The sequence below is a fragment of the Tetrao urogallus genome, assembly GCF_951394365.1.
Source record: "Tetrao urogallus genome assembly, chromosome: Z".
Taxonomy (NCBI): Eukaryota; Metazoa; Chordata; class Aves; order Galliformes; family Phasianidae; genus Tetrao; species Tetrao urogallus.
The window spans coordinates 49,151,657-49,172,036 of record NC_136816.1 but is presented as its reverse complement, the minus strand read 5'-3'; the positions used below and the strand labels follow the sequence as shown (position 1 = coordinate 49,172,036).

Genomic DNA, 20,380 nt, shown 5'->3' with positions numbered 1-20,380 from the left:
CAAGCAGAGGATTAGCAGAGGAGGTGAAGTGGAACGCTGACTGCATTCTCATCCAGAGACTGAGAAGCTTATGTCTTCTCTTCCTTGGGCTCTGCCACTAGCCCTGCTGACAGATGAAGAGATGGGTAGGAAACAGAATGTTATCTGCTACCTCAGGGTAGCAGAGGAGGACCCAGCTTCCTGTTTCCACGTTGGTAGTAGCATTCACAGGATGTGTGAAGTGTTGAGCAGTTGCTTTGTCAGTCTCTTACCTAAGCACTGCATTCTTTCTTATCTTTCAGCTAGGAGATGAAGGTAATATAAGATTAATATCCTACTGGGCAAAAAAATGTTTTTTTAATCAAATCTGAGACAGCAGTAGTCTGATGCAGGAGACTGATGTTAAAGAATTGACTTGTCCCTCACCTGTATCAAAGGAGAGGCCACACAAAATCAGTGATTTAGGTTCCACCACTGCAAAAAATGGGCAAAATTCCCTAAAAGTGTCTGAAATTACCATTTAATGTAGTCACAGACAAGCAGGTGAAAATGGTATGTGGGGCCTCAACGGCATACCCTGTAACCAGCACTGTGTTTAAAATGAGGACGAATCGGGGAGTTAAGCTGCACTTGGAAGTTACTACAGAAGCAGACTGCCACTGCCCTGCAGAGGTGAGACGTTTGTGATTTTCAAGATAAGGTTTCTTCCTTTTGTAGTAATGGGGTACATCCATAGGACTGCTGCTTATTTCCCCTGAATCCCCGTGGCTTGGATGTGAGAGTAGAGCCCAGCCCTTTATTTGTAATGGAACTGCTAGCACCTCGTGCTGGAGGGGGAGGGCAAGGTTGAGCCTTCCTATTCTCGTGCAGCTGTACCAGATCCATCATAGCTTCCAAAACACAGGCAGTGGCTGTGAAGTGCGTTCTCTTTTTTGAAGACCACAGCCTGGTAGTACTCTCCTCCCAACAGGAAAATCCAGAGCACGGTAAGTATTAATGCTAAGGTGTCTCGCCAGTGGAGATCCACTGCAACATAGTTCCTTCCGACTGTCCCAGCCACCAGTGCGTTCTGCTAATTACACCATAGATTTCCCTATTGATGAACACAACTGTATTAACGCAGAAGCAGGGATGTTGCCCTCGCTGCCGCTGTTGTACACGGAGCCGGGCAGATGCTGGCCGTTAGTTACACAAACATTAGTATTAACGATTGGCCATTTGGAATCGGTGACAAACTGCCGCCCGCCGGAATCCTGAGCCTGAAACCAATCAGGAAGTTAATGAGGAGAGAAATTACCACTGCAGCTTCCCCTTAATTATATTCACGGCAGGCAGGAAGGGAGTGCTGGAGGTGGATCTCAACTCATCTAAGGTTAGGAAGGTCAGAGACCCTTTTACTCGGTTTTGTATCTACTGCAAATTGCAACGTTGCAGCCGTTCCGAGCGCTGCCTTCTTTCTGAGTACTCCGATGTCGGCCCGGGGCAGCGCTCCGGGCCCCGGGGTGCAGCGGCGCGGGGCTCAGGCGCTGTGTTCTCTCCCCTCACGCAGTGTTTTCGCCGCCCAGCAGCCAGGACTCGGGCCTGGGGTGCCTGTCCAGCAGCGAGAGCACCAAGGGAGACCTGGAGTGCGAGCCCCACCAAGAGCCCGGCGCTTTCGCGGTGAGCCCGGTCCTCGAGGGCGAGTAGGCGCGGCGCCGGGCGGCTGCTGCGCGGCGTTCACTGTTGCCTTGTTATGTTGGGGGTTGCGGGGGGGCGTTGGGTTTCTTCTTTCCGGGGCGGGGGGGCACGGCGGGGCCGCGGCCGGGCCGGCGGGGCGGGGTGGGACGGGGCGGGGCGGAGCCGCACGGGGGCCGCAGCCCGACCCGGGGCGGCCGTCGGGTCTCGGCCCGCTCCCGTCGGGGCGGAGCGCCCGGCGATCGGCCTCCCCGAAACTCGGTGCCGTGAGGTGTTCGTAATGGTTCCTCGTAGGCTGCTGTTCAGCCCCGTACGTTTTCTTCTCGTATCGTCAAATTAACGCGTTTTGCATGTTACAGTTGAGTGCCTCGACTTAGATTGCAATATAAACGGCGAGCAAATAAGTCTCAAAAAAGTTATGTGCGTTTCTGCGAGTGTTATTTTGTTAAGAACGGCTTGCGATGTCCTCTTCCTGTGTTACAGAAGCCAACCTGAAATGAAACTAGTCTGGAAAAATTCATTGTTCTTTGTAGTTGCAGCTGTACCTGAAATAAAAACGTTATTGATGACTGAATTTTCTTGTGTGTATATTTGGTGAGCTGTATTAAAACAGAAAAAAAAAGAAATTACTTGTATTTTCTTCGCTCTGTGCTTTGAAAACATCTATTTGATTTCACCCCCATCTGTTGTAATCAATAACCTGACCATCTTGTTTTTTATTAAATGCACTTACTCTTAATTTCATCCACCAGTGGTTTTAGAGAGAATAATGTGGAGTTACCTATATAGGTTTGACATTATAAATCACTTCTTGAGGCTGAATCGTATAGTGGTATCGATTGATCCTGATATATCACAGAAATTTACTGTCACTTCTGTTTTCAATTAAAGATACAATCAGTCAGATAATGACTTAATTGGATTTTACAGAAGATTGAGTTTTATTGCCCAGTGCTTTACGAGTTTAGTTAAGGAAGATCATTTTATCACACTTGTCAGCCCGCTCCCGCGGCCGTGTGCCCTTCTGCCTCTGCTGTTGCTATTGTGACAGCGGCACCGCGAGTCTGGAGGGCACGCAAGAATAATATCGGGGTGGAAATGCCGCACGGCGACGAGGAGATGGGAGCGGGCGGCCAGGAGGTGGGCCTCGCTCCTTTCCCCCCTTGCGATTCTGAAGGCTCTGTTTCTTCATTTACGGATGGGCTTCTTCGGCCCTCTGCTGCTCCCCAGGTGCGGGGTATCGACAGAGGGATGGACGGGCATCCCTAACCCGGCCCCAGCTTCGCTCCTGGGTCTCGGGGTTCTCCTCGGCTGTGCCCGTCGAGTCTTAACGGGAGCGGCTCAGGGCCGGCTGGGGCGGCTCGGCCCCACTGTGCTGCCCGCAGCCGGAGAGCGAGGCGATAAGAGTCGAGTGCGTGCTGCTACAGCCTTGTCTGCAGCAGTGTGTGGCCGGGGTGGTGGCCGTGGCAGAGGGAATATAATTTGGGAAGGAGCGCGTGCAGCATCCTTCAGAGCACGGGAGAATAAATGCCCACCTGCCCGGATTTGGGGGGGGGGGGGGGGAGGGGGGAAGAAAAAAAAAAGATCCGCCGTGGAGAAAATTGGGGATTTAAAGGCAGGAGAAGAGGGGAGGAGGGTGAGGGGGGAACGCTCATCTCGGGGCACTCGGGGACTCACTAAAGCGTGCGGCCCGACGTCAGGAGCAGCTTTGGGCTTCCCAACGGCCCGCACGCCTCGCCCTGCCGGGTACGGCGAGGTGATGCTTTTATACCCCAGGAAAGCCGGGGCTCCGTCCCCTATGAGCGCCGCGGCTGCCGTGGGTTGGGGCAGCGCGGCTGCGGAGTGGCTCGGTCCCGTCCCGTCCCGTCCCGTCCCGCAGGAGGACGCGTCCCGAGGCTACTGGTGCCGCCCCCGCTGCACGCAGCGGGACTTCAGGCTCTCCCCTCCCTTCACCCCCCTCCCCTCCTCCCCCCCCCGCCGTGTTCTTGTTTTTTCTCTCCCAGCGCATCGACGTGTGCAGGGATCCCAGCCGCGGGGCAGTTTTCTCTACCCATTTTGTTTGTCTTTCTTTTCACTAAACTGCAGGTCGCCCTTTTTACAAGTCTCTGTAGCTGGTTGGCAACCAGTGACCTTTACTAATCCCTTTCCTCTCAAGTGCGCTCTTCGCTTCTTGCTGGGCAGCTTTGATGGATTGTTCGGGTGACATTGTGCGAAATTCACATCTTTCTCTGAAGTCCGCCGTGAAGTTTCGTCTCTCTCTACCGCGACCGTGTGCGCTCCCGTCCCCTCTTCGTTGTGTGACAACGCTCAGGGCCGCCCGGAGTCACCCCGAGCGGCGGGGTGGCGGATAATCTGCTCCTCCATAGGGTGGCATTGCCCGAAGGCTGGGCGGGAGGTATCCCAAGCCAATGCTGCCCCCAGCACCCCCTCCCTAAAAGCCAACAGCAGCGCCAGTACCGCCGCGGGGCGGGATCCCGGCCCTGGGGTCCGCACGGAGAGGCACCGAACGGCGGAGCGAGTGCACGGAGAGGCACCCCCCGCGCCTTCAGTGCTCTTTCCGCTGAGCGTTATTTGCAGCATATGTTTCACACAGCCATTCTCTTTCAGTCCATTCTTCTCTGCTCTGGCTGCTAATACGGTTATATTCACCTTGAAATTTCCTCTGCTATTTTCCAATTAAAAGCTTAATAGCCCTGGAAACGGAGTTCATGTGGTGCAGTTTACCGTAGCCCCTTCTCCTGAAAAGCTTTCTGCTGGGATCCCATTATGTGCTTGAATAAACCTTTTCTGCAAACAGAAATGGGAATCGGGGCTGTCAGGTGTTGGGTTACAATAGACTTCCATGCGGGGGACGTCTCGCTCGCATAAATACAAACCCGGCCCTGTGCGGAGATGTTATCAAATACGGGGATACGGAAAATATTCTCATCAAATACGAGAAAAGGTTTACGGCACTGTACCAAATTTCAACCTCTGCGCCAGGCGCGCAGACAAGCGACAGGGGGTTCCGGCCCCCAGCGGAGCACCTCCAGCGTATCGCACCCCCCAGCTCCCCACCCTCACCCCCCAGGACAGTGGGGTCTCCCCCGCCATCCCCGCAGCTCCGATTTGGGGCGAGCGATTCGAGGGCGCCGCGCGCCGCGTGTTGCCCTATGAAGATGCGTTTGTTCGGTCTGCGGAGAGGGCACCGCCCGTATGTTTTTCTCCCAGCGAAGGGCTGAAGACGCGCGGGTGCTCGCGGGAGGCTGCGGGCCCCCTGGGTGCGGTGCGGACAGCGGTGCGGGGAGAACCGTTCCAGCAGCGGGCGGCTCTCCGCGCCCGTCCCGGCGCTGCCCTCGGGCAGAGCGCACGGTGCGTTCCTGCTCGTCTTCCTCACACCCAAAGCACGGCTCCCGGATCTTGACCCAAAACTACAGCAGTAGTTATAGGACAGAGTGATGAATGGAACACGGCGTGAGTGGCTTTATGGCAGCACGTGTGCCGCTCTCTATTCTCGCTCTTCGTTCTGTTTCGCAAGTTTTTAACCTGATTTTCTAATTAAGCACTCTCGTTAGATGGTGTGATTCGCGCAGGAGTTACAAGGAAGGGGTACCGGGGCTCCCAGAGATTTGAAGGCAGCAAAACAGACTCTCGTCGGGGCCGTAGCCGCTGCTCCGGGCCTAGACAGGCGCTGCCGGCCGGCATCGGAGCTCCCGCAGGAAAAGTCCTGCGGGGAATCGCCGTGCTGGGAATCGTCAGTGTTCCCATATTTCCGTTCACTCGCATATTACACTTGGGATTTTAACTAAACTCCCTCTGACATATCCCTGTTTCAGTGAAAAACCTTTCCACGTTCTCCCTCTCTCTCCCCAACGCGGCAATGAACACAGCAGAAGCTTCGGTCAGTGGCCGCGCCCCGCGATGCCCGCCTCGCACCGCAACCGCAATCTGCAATCCCCGCAGCCGCCCCGTGGAACTGCAGAAATAGACCCGCGCAGCTCTGGGGCGCGGCGAGTCCCGGCCCCCTCTGCCCTGACCTTCCAAACTTTGAGAAAACTTTGGTCACACGTCCCCGCTTCCTCCCCCCTCCCCCCCCCCCTCCGCTCTCTCCTGCTTCTGCGTGTTGGGGGACGTGGGTGGCACAAACCCCCGTCTGCCCCGAGCGGGGACGCGCCCCTTAGGCAAAGGGTGGGCTGAGGGGACCCCTCCATCCTTTCCTTCTTTCCTCCCTCTCTCCTCCCTCCCCTCCCTGCCCCTAGCCGCAGGTGGGTGGTGGAGGGGGGCGGGCGGGGCCGGAGGCGGGCGGAGGGGGCCGAGCGGCGGGCGCTGGGCTCGGCGGGGCGGCGCGGGCAGCGGCAGTGGCGCTCCGGCCGGCGGCAGCTCTCTGCCCGACGGTGTCACCGCGGCGGGCGGCGGCTTCCCCCGCCGGTCCGAGGAGCGCCTAGCAGCCCGCCCCTGCTGCGCCCTTCTCCATCCCGGAACCGCCGGGCTCCTCCCGCGGGCATGAACGGCTACGGCTCCCCGTACCTCTACATGGGCGGCCCCGTGTCGCAGCCGCCGCGGGCGCCGCTGCAGCGGACGCCCAAATGCGCCCGGTGCCGCAACCACGGCGTGCTGTCCTGGCTGAAGGGCCACAAGCGCTACTGCCGCTTCAAAGACTGCACCTGCGAGAAGTGCATCCTCATCATCGAGCGGCAGCGGGTGATGGCCGCGCAGGTGGCCCTGCGCCGGCAACAGGCCAACGAGAGCCTGGAGAGCCTCCTCCCGGACTCGCTGCGCTCCCTCCCGGGGCCGCCGGGCAGCGCCGAGCCCTCTGCCGCCCCTCCGGGGCCGCCGCCTTGCGCCGGGCCGCAGCGGGCTCCCGCTGAGCTGGCAGCCGCCGCCGCGCTGCGCTGGGCCACCGAGCCGCCCCCCGCGCTGCTGGGGCCGCTCCCCAAGGCAGGTGAGGCCGCGGCGGGTTCGCGAGGCTCCGGGAAGAGAGAAAGGGGCGCGCGATCCCCTCGCCCCGACGGCGCGTCCGGGTGGGAGGGGAGGGAAGGCCTGGCCGCCTCCTCTTGCCCGGCAGGAGCGTTTTGTAGTTATTGGACGCCTGAACAGAGCCCGGCTCTGATTAGCCCTAAAGAGAGTGTTGGGCTCGGTGCGAGTCTCGGCTCTGCTCCCGGTCCATCTCTGCGTCTATCTTCCACGGCCGTGTAGCGAGAAAACGGGGGTGGGAACAGTCGCTTTGTGCGGGGTGCGGGCCGAGAAGAGGCAGGGATGCACCGCCCGCAGGGAGGGCGTGCAGAGGCTGCTGTTCGGGGCTCCCCCGTGGTAACAGCCTTCAGCGGCCCCTAAGGAACGCGACCTTCGGTAACACGCTTCTCAACTAGACGCTGAGCTGCGTTCCCTTTCCCCGGCCGATGCCAGAAAATCCGCCAGGATGGCGAGGTGCGGTGAGAGCCTTCTCCGCAGATGATTGCAGCGCGTCACGCCTCTGCTTCCTGCGCCCTGCCCCGGGAGCTGCGCAGGGTATCCTGCCCAGGGCTCGGGGGGGACACGGGTCTGCGCGCACGGCCGGGGCTGCTCTGTGGGCACGGCTCAGTCCGCCTCTTCGTCCCTCTCAGGTCGCAGCCCTCCTGCGGGCAGTGTGCGGGCAGCCGACCCTCGACTGCTTCCCCTGGCCGGGAAATGGGGTTCCCCCACCCCAGATTTTCTCCCTGCCGCAGCTCCCCGGCGGTGTGGAGCCTCCCGGCCCCAGGTGTGTTTTGCAGCACGGGGTCACCGGGAAAAAAATAAAAAATGCGTCTTGGCCCTCTCCAGAAAGTGAAACAAATGCACTTCGCCAGCAGGATATAAATCTGGCGGGCAGGAGCACTATTGACTTGCATGCCCCAACTTTTCTTCCCCCTGATGTATGAACTTCCCAGCTTAAAAGATTACAGTAATCACGGGAGGACAGTGTAAATCGAATCTGATAGCAATAACTTTTGGGGAAGGTCAGGCCCAAGTGAAATGTTACCAAGCAACAGGCGTTTTGTGTGCAAAATACAATCAGAGTGTATTGATGAGGAATTCTTCCCTGCCAGCCAGTCAGCACTTTCTGCCAACAGCTCTGCGAGCGAAGGGACCGAGCGGGTCTCCATCCATCAGCCCCAGGGCGGGGGAAAGGAAACTTGGGGCGAGCTGGAAGATCGTGCTGTGAATAAAGGAAACGGTGCGAGAGAGGAGAACATTATCTCCTCCAGGGCTCTTTTGTCGCCCAGTGCCGTTAAGCAGATGGCTGTGCGCTGTTCCGAGCACTGAGAGGTTTTTCTGCTCACTACTTGCGCTAAAATTGCAGTCACCGATCTCCAGGAAGGTCCGCGGTGCGCGATGGGATCGGACCCGTTTGCTTTAAGCAGAGTTTTCCTGCCGGAACGGGTCGTTGTGCGGTGGGACCACCGCAAAGTTCTGCTCTAAGCCAGTGAATAACCCACAGACGGCTCCCGTCGCATCTGCAGCATCGAGACGCTCCTTCTCTGGACGCTGTGCTCACGTATCTCTGTCTCACAGGGTGTGTTACGGCAGCAGTAGGTCACCAAGGCCAGCAGTTAATAGAACTGTGCTGAGTCTCCTTCTGGTTTCAGAGCAACCTCTTCGGTCAGAGCAGCTCTTTGGGGGCAGCAGCTCCCAGGAAGCACCCGAGGTGGGAGACGGAAGAAGGTCTGTGCTGACAGGCTTTTTTTTTTTTTTTTTTTTTTTGTAGAAACAGAACCAAAAAATGACATCTGCCCAAACGGCTACAGAAATCTGACCCGCAAATGTTTAGCCACTAAAAAAGATCCAACAACAAAACGACCCCGAATGAGAACTCCACATCTTGTATTTTTTAGGACAGCTTTCTTGCTTTCTGATATTTCTGGTATGAGTCCGTGCTGACAACAGAGGCAGGGAAAACAGCAGGTGTGTCAGGGAAAATCCGTGCTGCAGAGAGAGATAGGGCTGTCATCGCGAGCAGAGAGCAGAGCCATTGCACAGCGGCTCAGCAGTGGGAATATCAAGGGAGCAAACGTGGGACCTAAAGCAGGAGAGCAGGCTTTCCTGAGATGCATTAATCTGCATAGAGCAGCTTCCCCCTCTCTCCGCGGTACTTTGTACTTTGCTTTGCGTTGTTTGCTTTACGAAGTTTGCCTCATCATCCTCAATGTATAAATATGCAGGGGAAAATTGGGGTATGCATTGCTGCAGATTCCCAGCAGCTCAGTTGATTAACTCACATCTATTAGCCTACAGTGAACGCAGGCACGGTTCTCCCTTTGCAACGCTCCGTGTGTTCCAGCGGCAGGTCGGGCTGTGTGTCTGCACGACTGACGTTTGCTGAATGTTTTTCCCATCGTTGACATTAATGGGAAGACGATTTCCTCTGAGGCGGCAAAGTGAATGCGTGGAGAGAGGCAATTGGAAATAGAAGCGGCTTTAAAAACAAAACAAACAAACAAAATCACCACCAGCAGCAACAAAACGGAACATAAAAACTGGCGGTGCCCTCTGAAAGCCCCAGCATCGTCTCGCCGCGCGGAGAGATTGAGTTTGGCTCTATTTCTAAACACAAAGTAAATATTTTTAACCTGAGAATATAGATATTCAGGTTTAATACGTGCTAGCGACATTTCCATAGTTCTGTGCCCACGTAAAGGCGTCTCTCATGTATCTCCCCACACCTCTGCTTATTTAACGATCACTGTTTTCTGCCCTTTTTAAAAGAAAAGCCCCATCCCGGCGGCTCCGGCCGTCCCCTCCCCGGGCAGCGGGCAGCCCCCCGATCTCTGATGACTCTGATGGCATTTCGTTTAAATGGCCCAAATCACTTTTCCCGGGCGTGACTCTCAGCGAGCAGCGATGCCCTGCGGTGCTGTACGGCGGGCCGTCCCGCAGCGATGCTGGGGGCGAGGATTTTTGCACGGGCTGTGCGGAGGGCACCGGCTGCGGGAGGAGGGGTGGTTTTTCAGAATGCCAGTCCTCATCAGGATACCTTTAAACACACTGAAAACGAAGGTGAGCCAGAAAGATCTTGAAAATAATCATTAACTCGATGATCAGGCGCGTTTCCCATTAGGGAGAGCAAATCTTACACCATTTTATTGTTATCGTTTTATTCTTATTATTTATATATATTTTTAGCTCCCCTTGACACTTGTTATCAGTCGATCATTTGCAAAGCACGGTAGCTCTGACCTAAGTACGTGCATGTTGTCCGCAGGTACCTCAGCACAATCTATCTATGTGGAAATTAGGACGCTTAAATGCCGCTCCGTCTCTGGCACGACAGGGACAGAGGCAATTAGTTGTCCGCGAATGTGTAAATTGCCCTTTCATTCAGACGTGAATTATTCTTAACATCCCTTCTCTGGTAATAAATGTGTGGCTATGAAGGTGTGGGGGGATTAAGAAGGAAAGGTAGCATGATCCTCCTGTTTCGTTTTGTTTTATTTTCTTTTATTTTTCATGTAAAAGCTACACCAAGTTCTTAGCATTCTCTCGAAAGGATAATGTTACCGGTTTGTTTGCTTTCTGCATTCCCCTCGGATGCTAAGGCAAGACTAAAGCAGAGTGCATAAAGAAGTTCATATGCACGTTGCCTCACACAGTATACCTGCTTCTCTATTAGCACTGGACAGAGAGCATAACCAGCTGAAAAACGGGTACCCAGCACAAGTCGTGCACCTCAGAGAGAAGGGCGGATCCTCAGAAGGGCACCTCAGCTCTGCTCCCACTCTCGTCCTCTGCTGCCCGAGCCAGCAGCACCTGCGGCTCTATAGGATGGCTATCGCTCCTGCCTCGAGCAGAGAACAGCCCTTTGCCTTGCTGACTGTCTGCTCTGCTCTGCCAGGAGGCGATAGTTTACAGCAGAGGAATGTAGCTCCCGTTCTGGAGAGCATGGTGACTTCCTGCTCAGCTTACTCAGACTTTGACTCGTTTCTCAGAGTGAGAAAGTGGGTAAATTGCACCAGAAATGTACTGTCCATTCCCAGAGTGAGACAGTGAGGCAGACCTGCAGGAGGTGAGCAGCAAGGATCTCCCATTTACATGCCTTTAGTTCCCTCTCAGTCTGGTAGGGGTGACTGTGAGCACATTTTGGAAGCCTTTGCTTTTTTTGTGGCGTATCTAGTTGCACTGATCACTGTGAGCTTGGGAAACCAGGCAAGTACTTCCACTGGTTTCTGCAGACTGTCTTTCGCATTTGTGCATTCAAAAGCACTGCTGTGTGAACAAAGCCTCTGTCTGCATCAGCTTGCATAGTGTCCCCCTCCCCAGGTGACAAACAGTTTGTCAGGAAGTCAACACTGCACTGCATGAGGGAGGTCAGCAGAACAGCGTCCTTGGACAAGTGACTGCGAATAATCTCAAGCAAATACATTGCCCCCTTTGCACATGCACTGGGAAAGCAATTAATCTTTTTATCTTCTTTCTGACTAGCAGTTTTATTCCAAAGGTTTCCATTCTCTGGCTAGGCTTTACTCATGTGATCAGAGAACGGGGCATTCCCTTTTTGTGTGTCCCTCCGGCAACAGCAAGGTCCAAGGGTTTGTGCTCAGCCATGTGCTCAGCTCTTGCTCTTCTTAGCTTCACACATGAAAGGCAAGGTAGGTACCTGAAACAACTGCTGAGGGAGGTTGCTGAGCACCCAGTCTTAGAAATATTTAAAGCCCAGCTGAGTGGGGGCTAAAACAATTTGCTCCAAATTTTAGGTTGGTCCTGCTCTGAGCAGGAAGTTGGACCAGATGCCTTCAAGTGGTCCTTTCAGATTTTTTTTTTTTCTTTCTAAATTTTGTGTTCTATCTTCTATCTATCTTCATCTCACAAGTGAGGAATCACAGAGAGAAAGTGCTCAAGTTCCTCTGAGAGAACTTGTACTTGTGCGGCTCATTGCTGTCTTGTAACTAGTGAAGAAGGATAAAAGGATTGGTGTTGCACATTTGATACAGGAGAAAAAATCATACTGCTTCTTTTCTTATACGTGGAAGGGTGAGACAGATAACTGTAAAGAAGCATAAAATGCCTAGATCATGTCACATTACTCTTTTGTAGTTTTGTTCTCATGTGATGTTGCAAAGAGAACTTAATTTTAGCAGAAAAATGCTTTTTTTTTTTTTTCCCTAGGAGCCTGCTCTGTTCCCTGTAAGAAGAGTCTATCCTCAGGTGTCCATAAAGGCATTTGGACTCAGCTTTTGTTGACTTCTCTGCCTTCCTTTGCAGACATCAGCGAGGAGCGGTTGGGTGATGCCAGTGGAACAGACAATGCCGAGACCTACAGTGACAAAGACACAGACCAAAGGAGCTCCCCAGACATGACTAAAGCCAAAACCTGCTTCACTCCTGAAAGCCCAGAAATTGTATCAGTGGATGAGGTTGGTTATGCAGTGCAGAAAAATGGTGGGAGCACAGAGAGCCGTCCAGAGAGCCCCAAGTACCATGCAGAGCAGAACCACCTCCTGATAGAAGGTCCTTCTGGGACAGTTTCTTTACCTTTCAGCTTGAAGGCCAACAGACCTCCACTGGAAGTGCTGAAAAAGATTTTCCCTAACCAGAAGCCGACCGTGCTGGAGTTGATCCTGAAGGGATGTGGTGGTGACCTGGTGAGCGCTGTTGAGGTTCTCCTGTCCAGTCGATCTTCAGTGGCCAGCGGGGAGAGAACTTCTGCGGAGTCAGATGGTCTAGTTCTGCCTTCCAGCGGGCACATTTTTGAACACACGCTGAGTTCCTATCCTATTTCCTCTTCCAAGTGGTCTGTGGGCTCGGCCTTCAGGGTCCCCGACACGCTGAGGTTCTCTGCCGATACCAGCAATGTTGTGCCCAATCCTCTGGCCGTACCTTTGCAGCACCCATTCCCTCAGCCACCTCGCTACCCGCTGATGCTGAGGAACACTTTGGCAAGAAACCAGTCCAGTCCTTTCCTGCCTAATGACGTCACCCTGTGGAACACCATGACGCTGCAGCAGCAGTACCAGTTGCGGTCCCAGTACGTCAGTCCTTTCTCTAGCAACTCGGCCAGCGTCTTCCGAAGCTCTCCTGTCCTTCCTTCTCGCTCATCGGAAGATCCTAGGATCTCAATCCCTGATGATGGATGTCCTATTGTGTCTAAGCAACCTCTTTACACAGAAGATGAGTATGATGAAAGGTCTGATTCTTCAGACTCGAGAATACTCAACACATCTTCATAAAATGACTTTTGGCATACGATAAGTAAGTGATATTTGCAGTGCAGCTGAACTACTGGGCCTGAAGAGGAGAGACATATACTCTACGAAACCCTTGCAATTGTATTAAAAGATGACTTTGCTTGGTATTGTACTATAGCAATAAAGACATAACTTATTGAATTTCTTGCACTTCATTGGATAATGCCAAATAGCAATACTCTGGCTTTAACTCTGAGTGTGTACTACAAAGGAAGACTTTACAGCCATCGGTTACGGGACTCTGGAAGATTCGTAGCGGAAACAGAAGCTCAAGGTCTACTTTGTTCCTTAACTCAGACAACTGGGGATATTAAACTAGAATACTTGAATGCTGTTTTATAAGAGAGAACTCCTCAGGATGTAAGAAATCAAACATAAGTAGTTCAATTGCAGATGGACTAAAACAAGGACCAGTCATCACCTTTGCATTGAAAGAAAAGGCAGAAGAATTATGCACATGGAACTAGCATGAACTGCTTCTGTACTGTTTGAGCTTGGACACTTTTTAGAGAAATAATCTTACGAGTTATTCTTTTCCCATGGCTAGGTCGAAACGTGTAATGTCAGTGTAAAACCAATTACAGCTGTGAATTGCATGAAGTGTGTTGTGAAATGAACACAAGATTAAACATTGTCAGGTTAATGTAGCATGCTAAGGACTCTAGAAAAATAAACTAAGATGATGATCTTGGTTTATGTCATTTATATTGGGCAAATAGCATTTCTGAGGATAGAGAGTTGATTAATTGCCAGCTGGGGTAACAATGTCTAGCTCCAGCAATAGCAGTCAAAGGAAATGTATTTTTCCCAGTCCAGGTTCTGCCCTCATGCCTCGTAGCTTAAAACTGAGACTCAGCAAATGTTATCATGAGGGAAGCTTAGGTCCTTGGATATGTGCTACAAACACTTCCAAGTTCAGGAGAGTAAAGCTACAGTCACAGTAATCAGAAAAACAAACAAACAAACAAACAACAACAAAAAAAAACCCAACAAAAACAAAACAAAACAAAATTGGCTCTCTTGACCCTTCAGAAGCATCTTTTTCCCTATGCTATAGAAACAGAAATAGGAGATAGGATGTAATAGCAGCCCTTTCTTTAAAAAAATGTTGAGTTAAATGGCAACTTTCCTGCATCTGGAAAAGTAATGACTTGAACAATTTATTGCATGTTTGCATGCATGAATTCCCCTTTTATCTTACTTACACTACAGTGTCAGAATAACACCACGAATTGCTTCTGGTAATGAATGCCACAACATTCATCGTCCACCTAGATGTTTGTTAAGGTTTTTGTGCCATTTTTTGAACCATTTACAAGTGACCACATCTGCTTGGCAGCTGGATTTTCAATAGCACATCTCTCAATGTAGATGAAATGGATGGCAGGCTTGCCAGGTGTACAGACCAGCCCTCCTCCTCAAACCCAACGAAGGTTCCCCTAGAGGGGGGAGATCTGAAGCAAGTGGGCTGTAAAACTGTAGAATTTGTCAGGCATGTTGTCTAGTTTCACATTGCTGATGTGAATGCCTGTGTTCTCATTCAGCGTTTCATACTTTGTGTACCCAATGAATCCCACAGTTTATATTGATATTGAACAAGCACAAGCAGAAGGAGAATAAAATAAATAATGGTTTTATTTTCCTTGGGGGACAAATGATCAGAAAGACACTTTTTATTGCATATTTTTGCAATCTCTTCAGTAAAGCAATCTGTAGTTTTATGCTAGAGAGCAAAGAAGGGAAGGTGGAGAGTGGAGGAAAGAAAATTAATGGTGTTCCTTATGCAAATGTAAGAACATCTGGAATTTTCATCAATGTAGAACTGCAGTTTTGTACTGACAGATTTGCCCATACTCAATGGCACTTGTAAACAAATTCATCTTCAAGACACTCCAGACAGAAAAATAATAGATACTTGTAAAACAAGCTTGATCTTGCAAAGAGAAAGAGATGAGGTAGTGAAATTCTGTGCTCTGACATCATAGAGAAGTTAGGTTAGGAAAGGCTAGATGTGAACAAACAGATCCATGAGCTCAGGTCTTGAGCTTGTGCACCAGGCAGATTTCCCTTCAGCAGAGACTTTTCTGTACATGTCCTTGCAGGTTGAATGAATTCTGTTGGTATTTTTTTTGTTTCTTTTTGTTTTGCTTTTTGTTTTGTTTTGCTTTGTTTTGTTTTGTTTTGTTTTGTTTCCTAACAGAGGATGAATAACCTCCAGCAGGAAGACCAAACAGTGGCAGCCGACAGCTCATAGTGATCTTACACACTGTGGTCTCTGGCTTTTCAGTGAGCAGAAATTTGACATCTTGGAATTGGGACATATCTTTCAGAGAAAGATGACCTTTGGCTAAATTGGGGTAAACTGTTCTTACTACAAACACACTAGGTGAAAAATGCAGGGTTAGCAATATAATTGCTTTCTATCTTGATTTCTATTATCTATGATTTCTATCTCTTTTGGTAAATTTTTCTTTGAAAGCACAGAAATTAAAACAGTCGTTCTTTCAGGAATCATAAAATATTTTTTGACTAAATTCAGAATAACTTTTTTTTTTTTTTTTTTAAATAAAGTAAACCTAAACATGTTCAACAAACAAACAAACAAAGAAACAAAAACACATCTTGTTTGTCTGCAGTACAACTTCTGCAGTATTTTGGATATTTAAAAGTTCCATTAAACAAACCAACAGGCAAACCAACCAACCAACCAACCAAACTGACTCAAATAAACCAATTGGATTGATCAGCAGTGGTGCCACTGAAAATGTATTTTGTTCTTGCAGATACGTTTCCAGATTGTCACTAAATGTGGATGTCATTTCTAGCTTCCACTCATCATGCAGCAAGGATCTGGGGCCCTCGGCATTTTGGCAGGACCCCATGGCACTGGAGTTCTGCTCCTTATGTCTTTACTTGTGGGAAATGCCCACTTCCTCCTGCCCTTACAGTGTGGACAAATGGGAGATGAGGGAACCCCTGCTCTCCTATGCTCTATCCCGTTCCATCACATACCATACCATCGCATTCCATCACGTCCCATCATGTCCCATCCCATCCCATCCCATCCCATCCCATCCCATCCCATCCCATCCCATCCCATCCCATCCCATCCCATCCTACTCCTGGCACCTATCCCACATGCACTACCCTCTCACACCTTTTCCTTTGCCTCAGCAGTCCTTCCAAGGACACCTTTTCTGTCTCAGGCCATGCACTTCCCAGCCCTGGTCCCTGCAGTACCACATCCCAGCCCTGTGTTTTCTGGCTTCATCTCGTGGTTAAAAGAGGGAGAAGATGCATGGCTGAAGAAGTAGGGTTGAAACTGGAGGTACCGGTTGCGTGTTCAGAAACCATAGAGAATGAGTTTAAGCATCGAGAAGATTAGCTGGAATCTGGTGAGGTCTCTGCTAAAGTCCTGCAACTAGTGGCCCTATTTCACTTTTATTTGTTATTCTGTAGGGGCGATACCGCTTCCACGAGTCACTTGTAGCAAGAGGACTTACCCTCATTTCAAGGCGCCGTTTCTGCGCCGGGTGCGCGGCGCGGCTGAGCCCAGGTACCTCTCTGTAGCGCTCCTCCCATCAGGACGGCGATTTCACGGCTCACCACCCACCCGCCTGTGCACGCAACACAGACGGGAACGCCGCAGGAAGCCCCTCTGCCTGCTGCTCTGCGCTCAGCCGCGCCGCGGGGCGGCTAGAAGCGGAACACAGCGCTGTGCTCCGCGGGGCCGCGCTGCCACACGTCCCTCCCTGCGGCTCCGCGGTTGGCTGTGCGCTCCCCGAGGCCCCGACGTGCCCTCCTTGGGGCCCCAGGGCCACCTCCGCGACGTCTGTCGGACGCCCGGTGAACAGGTTCGCCTCGCGTTCGTGCTGACACGTTTGAAAAACGATTTTGATTCTCCCAGAATACTGTTTCTGTGATTGATTCTTCATGTGGACGTGAGTGGGGGAATAAGATTGATGCTAAATTTATATGTTAATTTTAATATTGAAGCCATCCTGTATTTGAAGAATAAGATCAATTCTTCAATTTCATTTCTTACTCAATATCACATACTGTCATTACTGGAAAATAAAATTATTTCTGAATGCACACTATCCAAACTTCAATTCTAGTGGACCTATAACTCTGGAGCATCATTCTTCTCCTTTGCTTATAACCAACTAACTTAATGCAGTATCTTAACGTGCCTGCACTCATCTGCCACCGGCAGATAACAAGCCTCCTGCCCCAAACATATTTTGATAATGCAGCGTCTCAGCAGCTTTATGCCTGACTCAGCAGCTCCAGGCAGGCTGCTGTTGTATATTGGAAATCTCATCTGAGAGCTGCGTCCCTTATAGAGACTAATTCCATTGACCTCCACAGTATCATAGTACCAGAGTGCTGTAACCAGAGCTATGTGACAGACGTGGACACACAGTGTGAATCCTGACATCACATGGAAGATCAAACTTTTATGCTGTGCCAGGCAGTAGACCTTGTAGATGGTGAGTTTAAAGCACCATACGCTTAGAAAGATTGGGACCTACAGAGGGACATGTACTTCTAGGAGCTGCACTGCTGGAGTCCAGGCTCTCTTAAAGTTGCTACAGAAGGAAAATACGCACAGAACCTTTGGGAATGTAGCTTGTTATCTCTGTCTTTGTGGGCAATGAAGATGACACATGGGCAGCAGGAACTCTCACAAGGTCACGATCTCACAGCTCAGTATGAGCTTCAGATGCCTCTTTTTCCATGCCCATGAGTTAAAGATAACTGCTACAAGGAATACATGGTTATTAGCTGCAAATTCTTCAGTGCTCTGTAAGAACTTAATACTCTGTAAAACTCACAAACAACACAGTTGTCAGGATATGTATTGTAACATGTATTTATTTATTTATTTTCTCTGCCAAAGAAAATTGTGTGTCATCAGCTTTTCCATAGCGTAAAACTGAATATAAACAAGGAAAAAGCTTAAGCTTCTTTTTCACTTCCCTCCCCATTTCCCCCTCCCCCCCTCCCCTTTTCCCCCTCCCCCTCCCCCTTTCCCCCTCCCCTCCCCTCCCCCTTTCCCCCTCCCCCTTTCCCCCTTCCCTTCCCTTCCCTTCCCTTCCCTTCCCTTCCCTTCCCTTCCCTTCCCTTCCCTTCCCTTCCCTTCCCTTCCCTTCCCTTCCCTTCCCTTCCCTTCCCTTCCCTTCCCTTCCCTTCCCTTCCCTTCCCTTCCCTTCCTTCCCTTCCCTTCCCTTCCCTTCCCTTCCCTTCCCTTCCCTTCCCTTCCCTTCCCTTCCCTTCCCTTCCCTTCCCTTCCCTTCCCTTCCCTTCCCTTCCCTTCCCTTCCCTTCCCTTCCCTTCCCTCCCCTCCCCTCCCCTCCCCTCCCCTCCCCTCCTCTCCCCTCACTTCCCCTCCCCTCCCCTCCTCTCCCCTCACTTCCCTTCCCCTCCCCTCCTCCCCCCCTCTCTCTCCCCCTTCCCCTTCCCCTCCCCCTCCCCCTCCCCATCTCCCTCTCCCTCTCCCCCTCTCCCCCTCTCCCACTCCCCCTCTCCTTCCCCCTCTCCCTCACCCTCTCCCCCTCCCCCTCCCCTTCCCTCTCCCACTCCCCCTCGCCTTCCCCCTCCCCTCCCCCTTCCCCTGCCCTCCCCTCCCCTCTCTTCTCCTCTCCCCTCCTCTCCCCTTCTTTTCTCTTCTTCTTCTCTTCTCATGTCTTCCTTTTCCTTTTCCTTTTCCTTTTCCTTTTCCTTTTCCTTTTCCTTTTCCTTTTCCTTTTCCTTTTCCTTTTCCTTTTCCTTTTCCTTTTCCTTTTCCTTTTCCTTTCTTTTTTTTTCCTGTCAAAAGCACAAATACATCAGAAAATGACATTTCTCTGTATCCAATCATCTCATACCTCCTTGTGCTGTTCTCATCTGTGTGATCATAGAGTAGCTATCAGTAGCTATCATTTTGTGAACAAAAAGGAATGTAGGGATTTAGGGATGATTTTCAGGACTTTGGTACAAATACTGGTAATGAGGGAGAGTGGGGAGACATTCTAACTATCAGTGACCTTTGGGGAGCAGTATTGCCTCGTGTTTTTACAGTGATGTGCATGCTGCTGCTATCTTCAAAAAGGAATGGGGAGCTCTACAGCAGAAGCCAGGAGGTGAGCTGGGCTGGCCTCTCTCTGCCTGCCTGTGCTCCTTTCTTTCCCCTGGAAAGCTCACCATGTGAGGTTTTGGCAGGCTTCCTTGATGTATGGGTATGGAAAGCTACAACTAACTCCCCAGATGATTGGTATGTACTTGAGATCTGAAATCTCAGGCAAATGTTCTGCTTGTTGAGTTATTGTCTGGCATTTGCCTATTTCATGATTTGGCCATCACTGCTGGCTGCTGTTTTAACAGATTTTCACCATTTCTACTGTCACACTGGTCTGGCAACAGGGGAAATAGCTGTGGCTGTGACTGTGGTGAGAGCAGCACAACCACCCCATCCGGCTCTGAGTCCTCACCTCCTCTGCAGCATTGCTTCACAGACCCTTGCACACCCTAAGAGCAGCAGCCAGCAGCCAGACATGGTGACCTGGATTTAATTTGTGTGCAACTGAATACAATTAGTCCCCACAGAAACTTGGGTTGCTTTTTTGTTTCACAAAATATAAATAAATAAATCACTGATGCTGAAGATCTGGCATGTGCTCCAGCCTTCCAGCTCAAGTCCCCCCCTCCTCATGCTGGCAGTGTGTGAGTTCATCCGAAAGTGAACTGTGTGTACAACACATTTGAGTGCTCCTTGGGAAGCACTCCTCGGGAAGCATTATAGGCTTGGGGGAAGTGGCTGGATGATTGTCAGGAGGAAAGGGACCTGGGGATGTTGGTTGATTCTTGGCTGAACATGAGCCGACAGTGTGCCCAGGTGGCCAAGAGGGCCAATGGCATCCTGAACTGCATTAGAAATGGTGTGGCCAGCAGGAGCAGGGAGGTGATCATCCCCCTCTACTCAGCTCTGGTGAGGCCGCACCTCGAGTACTGTGCTCAGTTTTGGGCCCCTCACTACAGGAAAGACATTGAGGCCCTGGAGCGTGTCCAGAGAAGGGCAACAGAGCTGGTGAGGGGTCTGGAGCACAAGTCTTATGAGGAGCAGCTGGAGGAGCTGGGATTGTTCAGTCTGGAGAAGAGGAGGCTCAGGGGAGACCTCATTGCACTGTACAACTTCCTGAAGGGAGGTTGTAGTGAAGAGGGATTTGGCCTCTTCTCCCAGGCAACAAACAGGACCTGAGGAAATGGCCACAAGTCGTACCAGAGGAGGTTTAGGTTAGGCATAAGGAAGAACTTTTTCTCTCAGAGAGTGGTCAGGCACTGGAATGGCTGCCCAGGGAGGTGGTGGAGTCACCGTCCCTGGCAGTGTTCAAGAGGTGTCTGGAGGAGGAGCTATGAGATATGGCTTAGTGCTTGTGGTAGCAGAGGTAATGAGAAGATGGTTGGACTAGATGATCTTGCAGGTCGTTTCCAACCTTGTGATTCTATGATTCTATGATTCTATGATTCTATGAAAGGGGCTTGTGTTTTTCCCCTCCAAATGTCTGTAA

General features: G+C 51.3%; 2 protein-coding genes across 2 annotated transcripts in view; both read left to right on the top strand.

Annotated features, from left to right (window-relative positions):
• DMRT1 (doublesex and mab-3 related transcription factor 1) overlaps positions 1-1,665 on the top strand; it is a gene marked incomplete at both ends in the record, with an annotated part of 53,856 nt that extends 52,191 nt beyond the window's left edge. The window contains one exon of the mRNA XM_079548393.1: positions 1,529-1,665. Within this exon, the coding sequence (XP_079404519.1) occupies positions 1,529-1,665 (137 nt within the window). The remainder of the gene's footprint in view (positions 1-1,528) is intronic.
• Positions 1,666-6,135: 4,470 nt separating this feature from the next.
• DMRT3 (doublesex and mab-3 related transcription factor 3) lies at positions 6,136-12,812 on the top strand (the record flags this gene model as incomplete). Its single annotated transcript, XM_079548101.1, has 2 exons — positions 6,136-6,574; positions 11,848-12,812. 2 exons carry the CDS (start codon positions 6,136-6,138, stop codon positions 12,810-12,812), a joined length of 1,404 nt encoding a protein of 467 aa, XP_079404227.1.
• Positions 12,813-20,380: the final 7,568 nt, after the last annotated feature.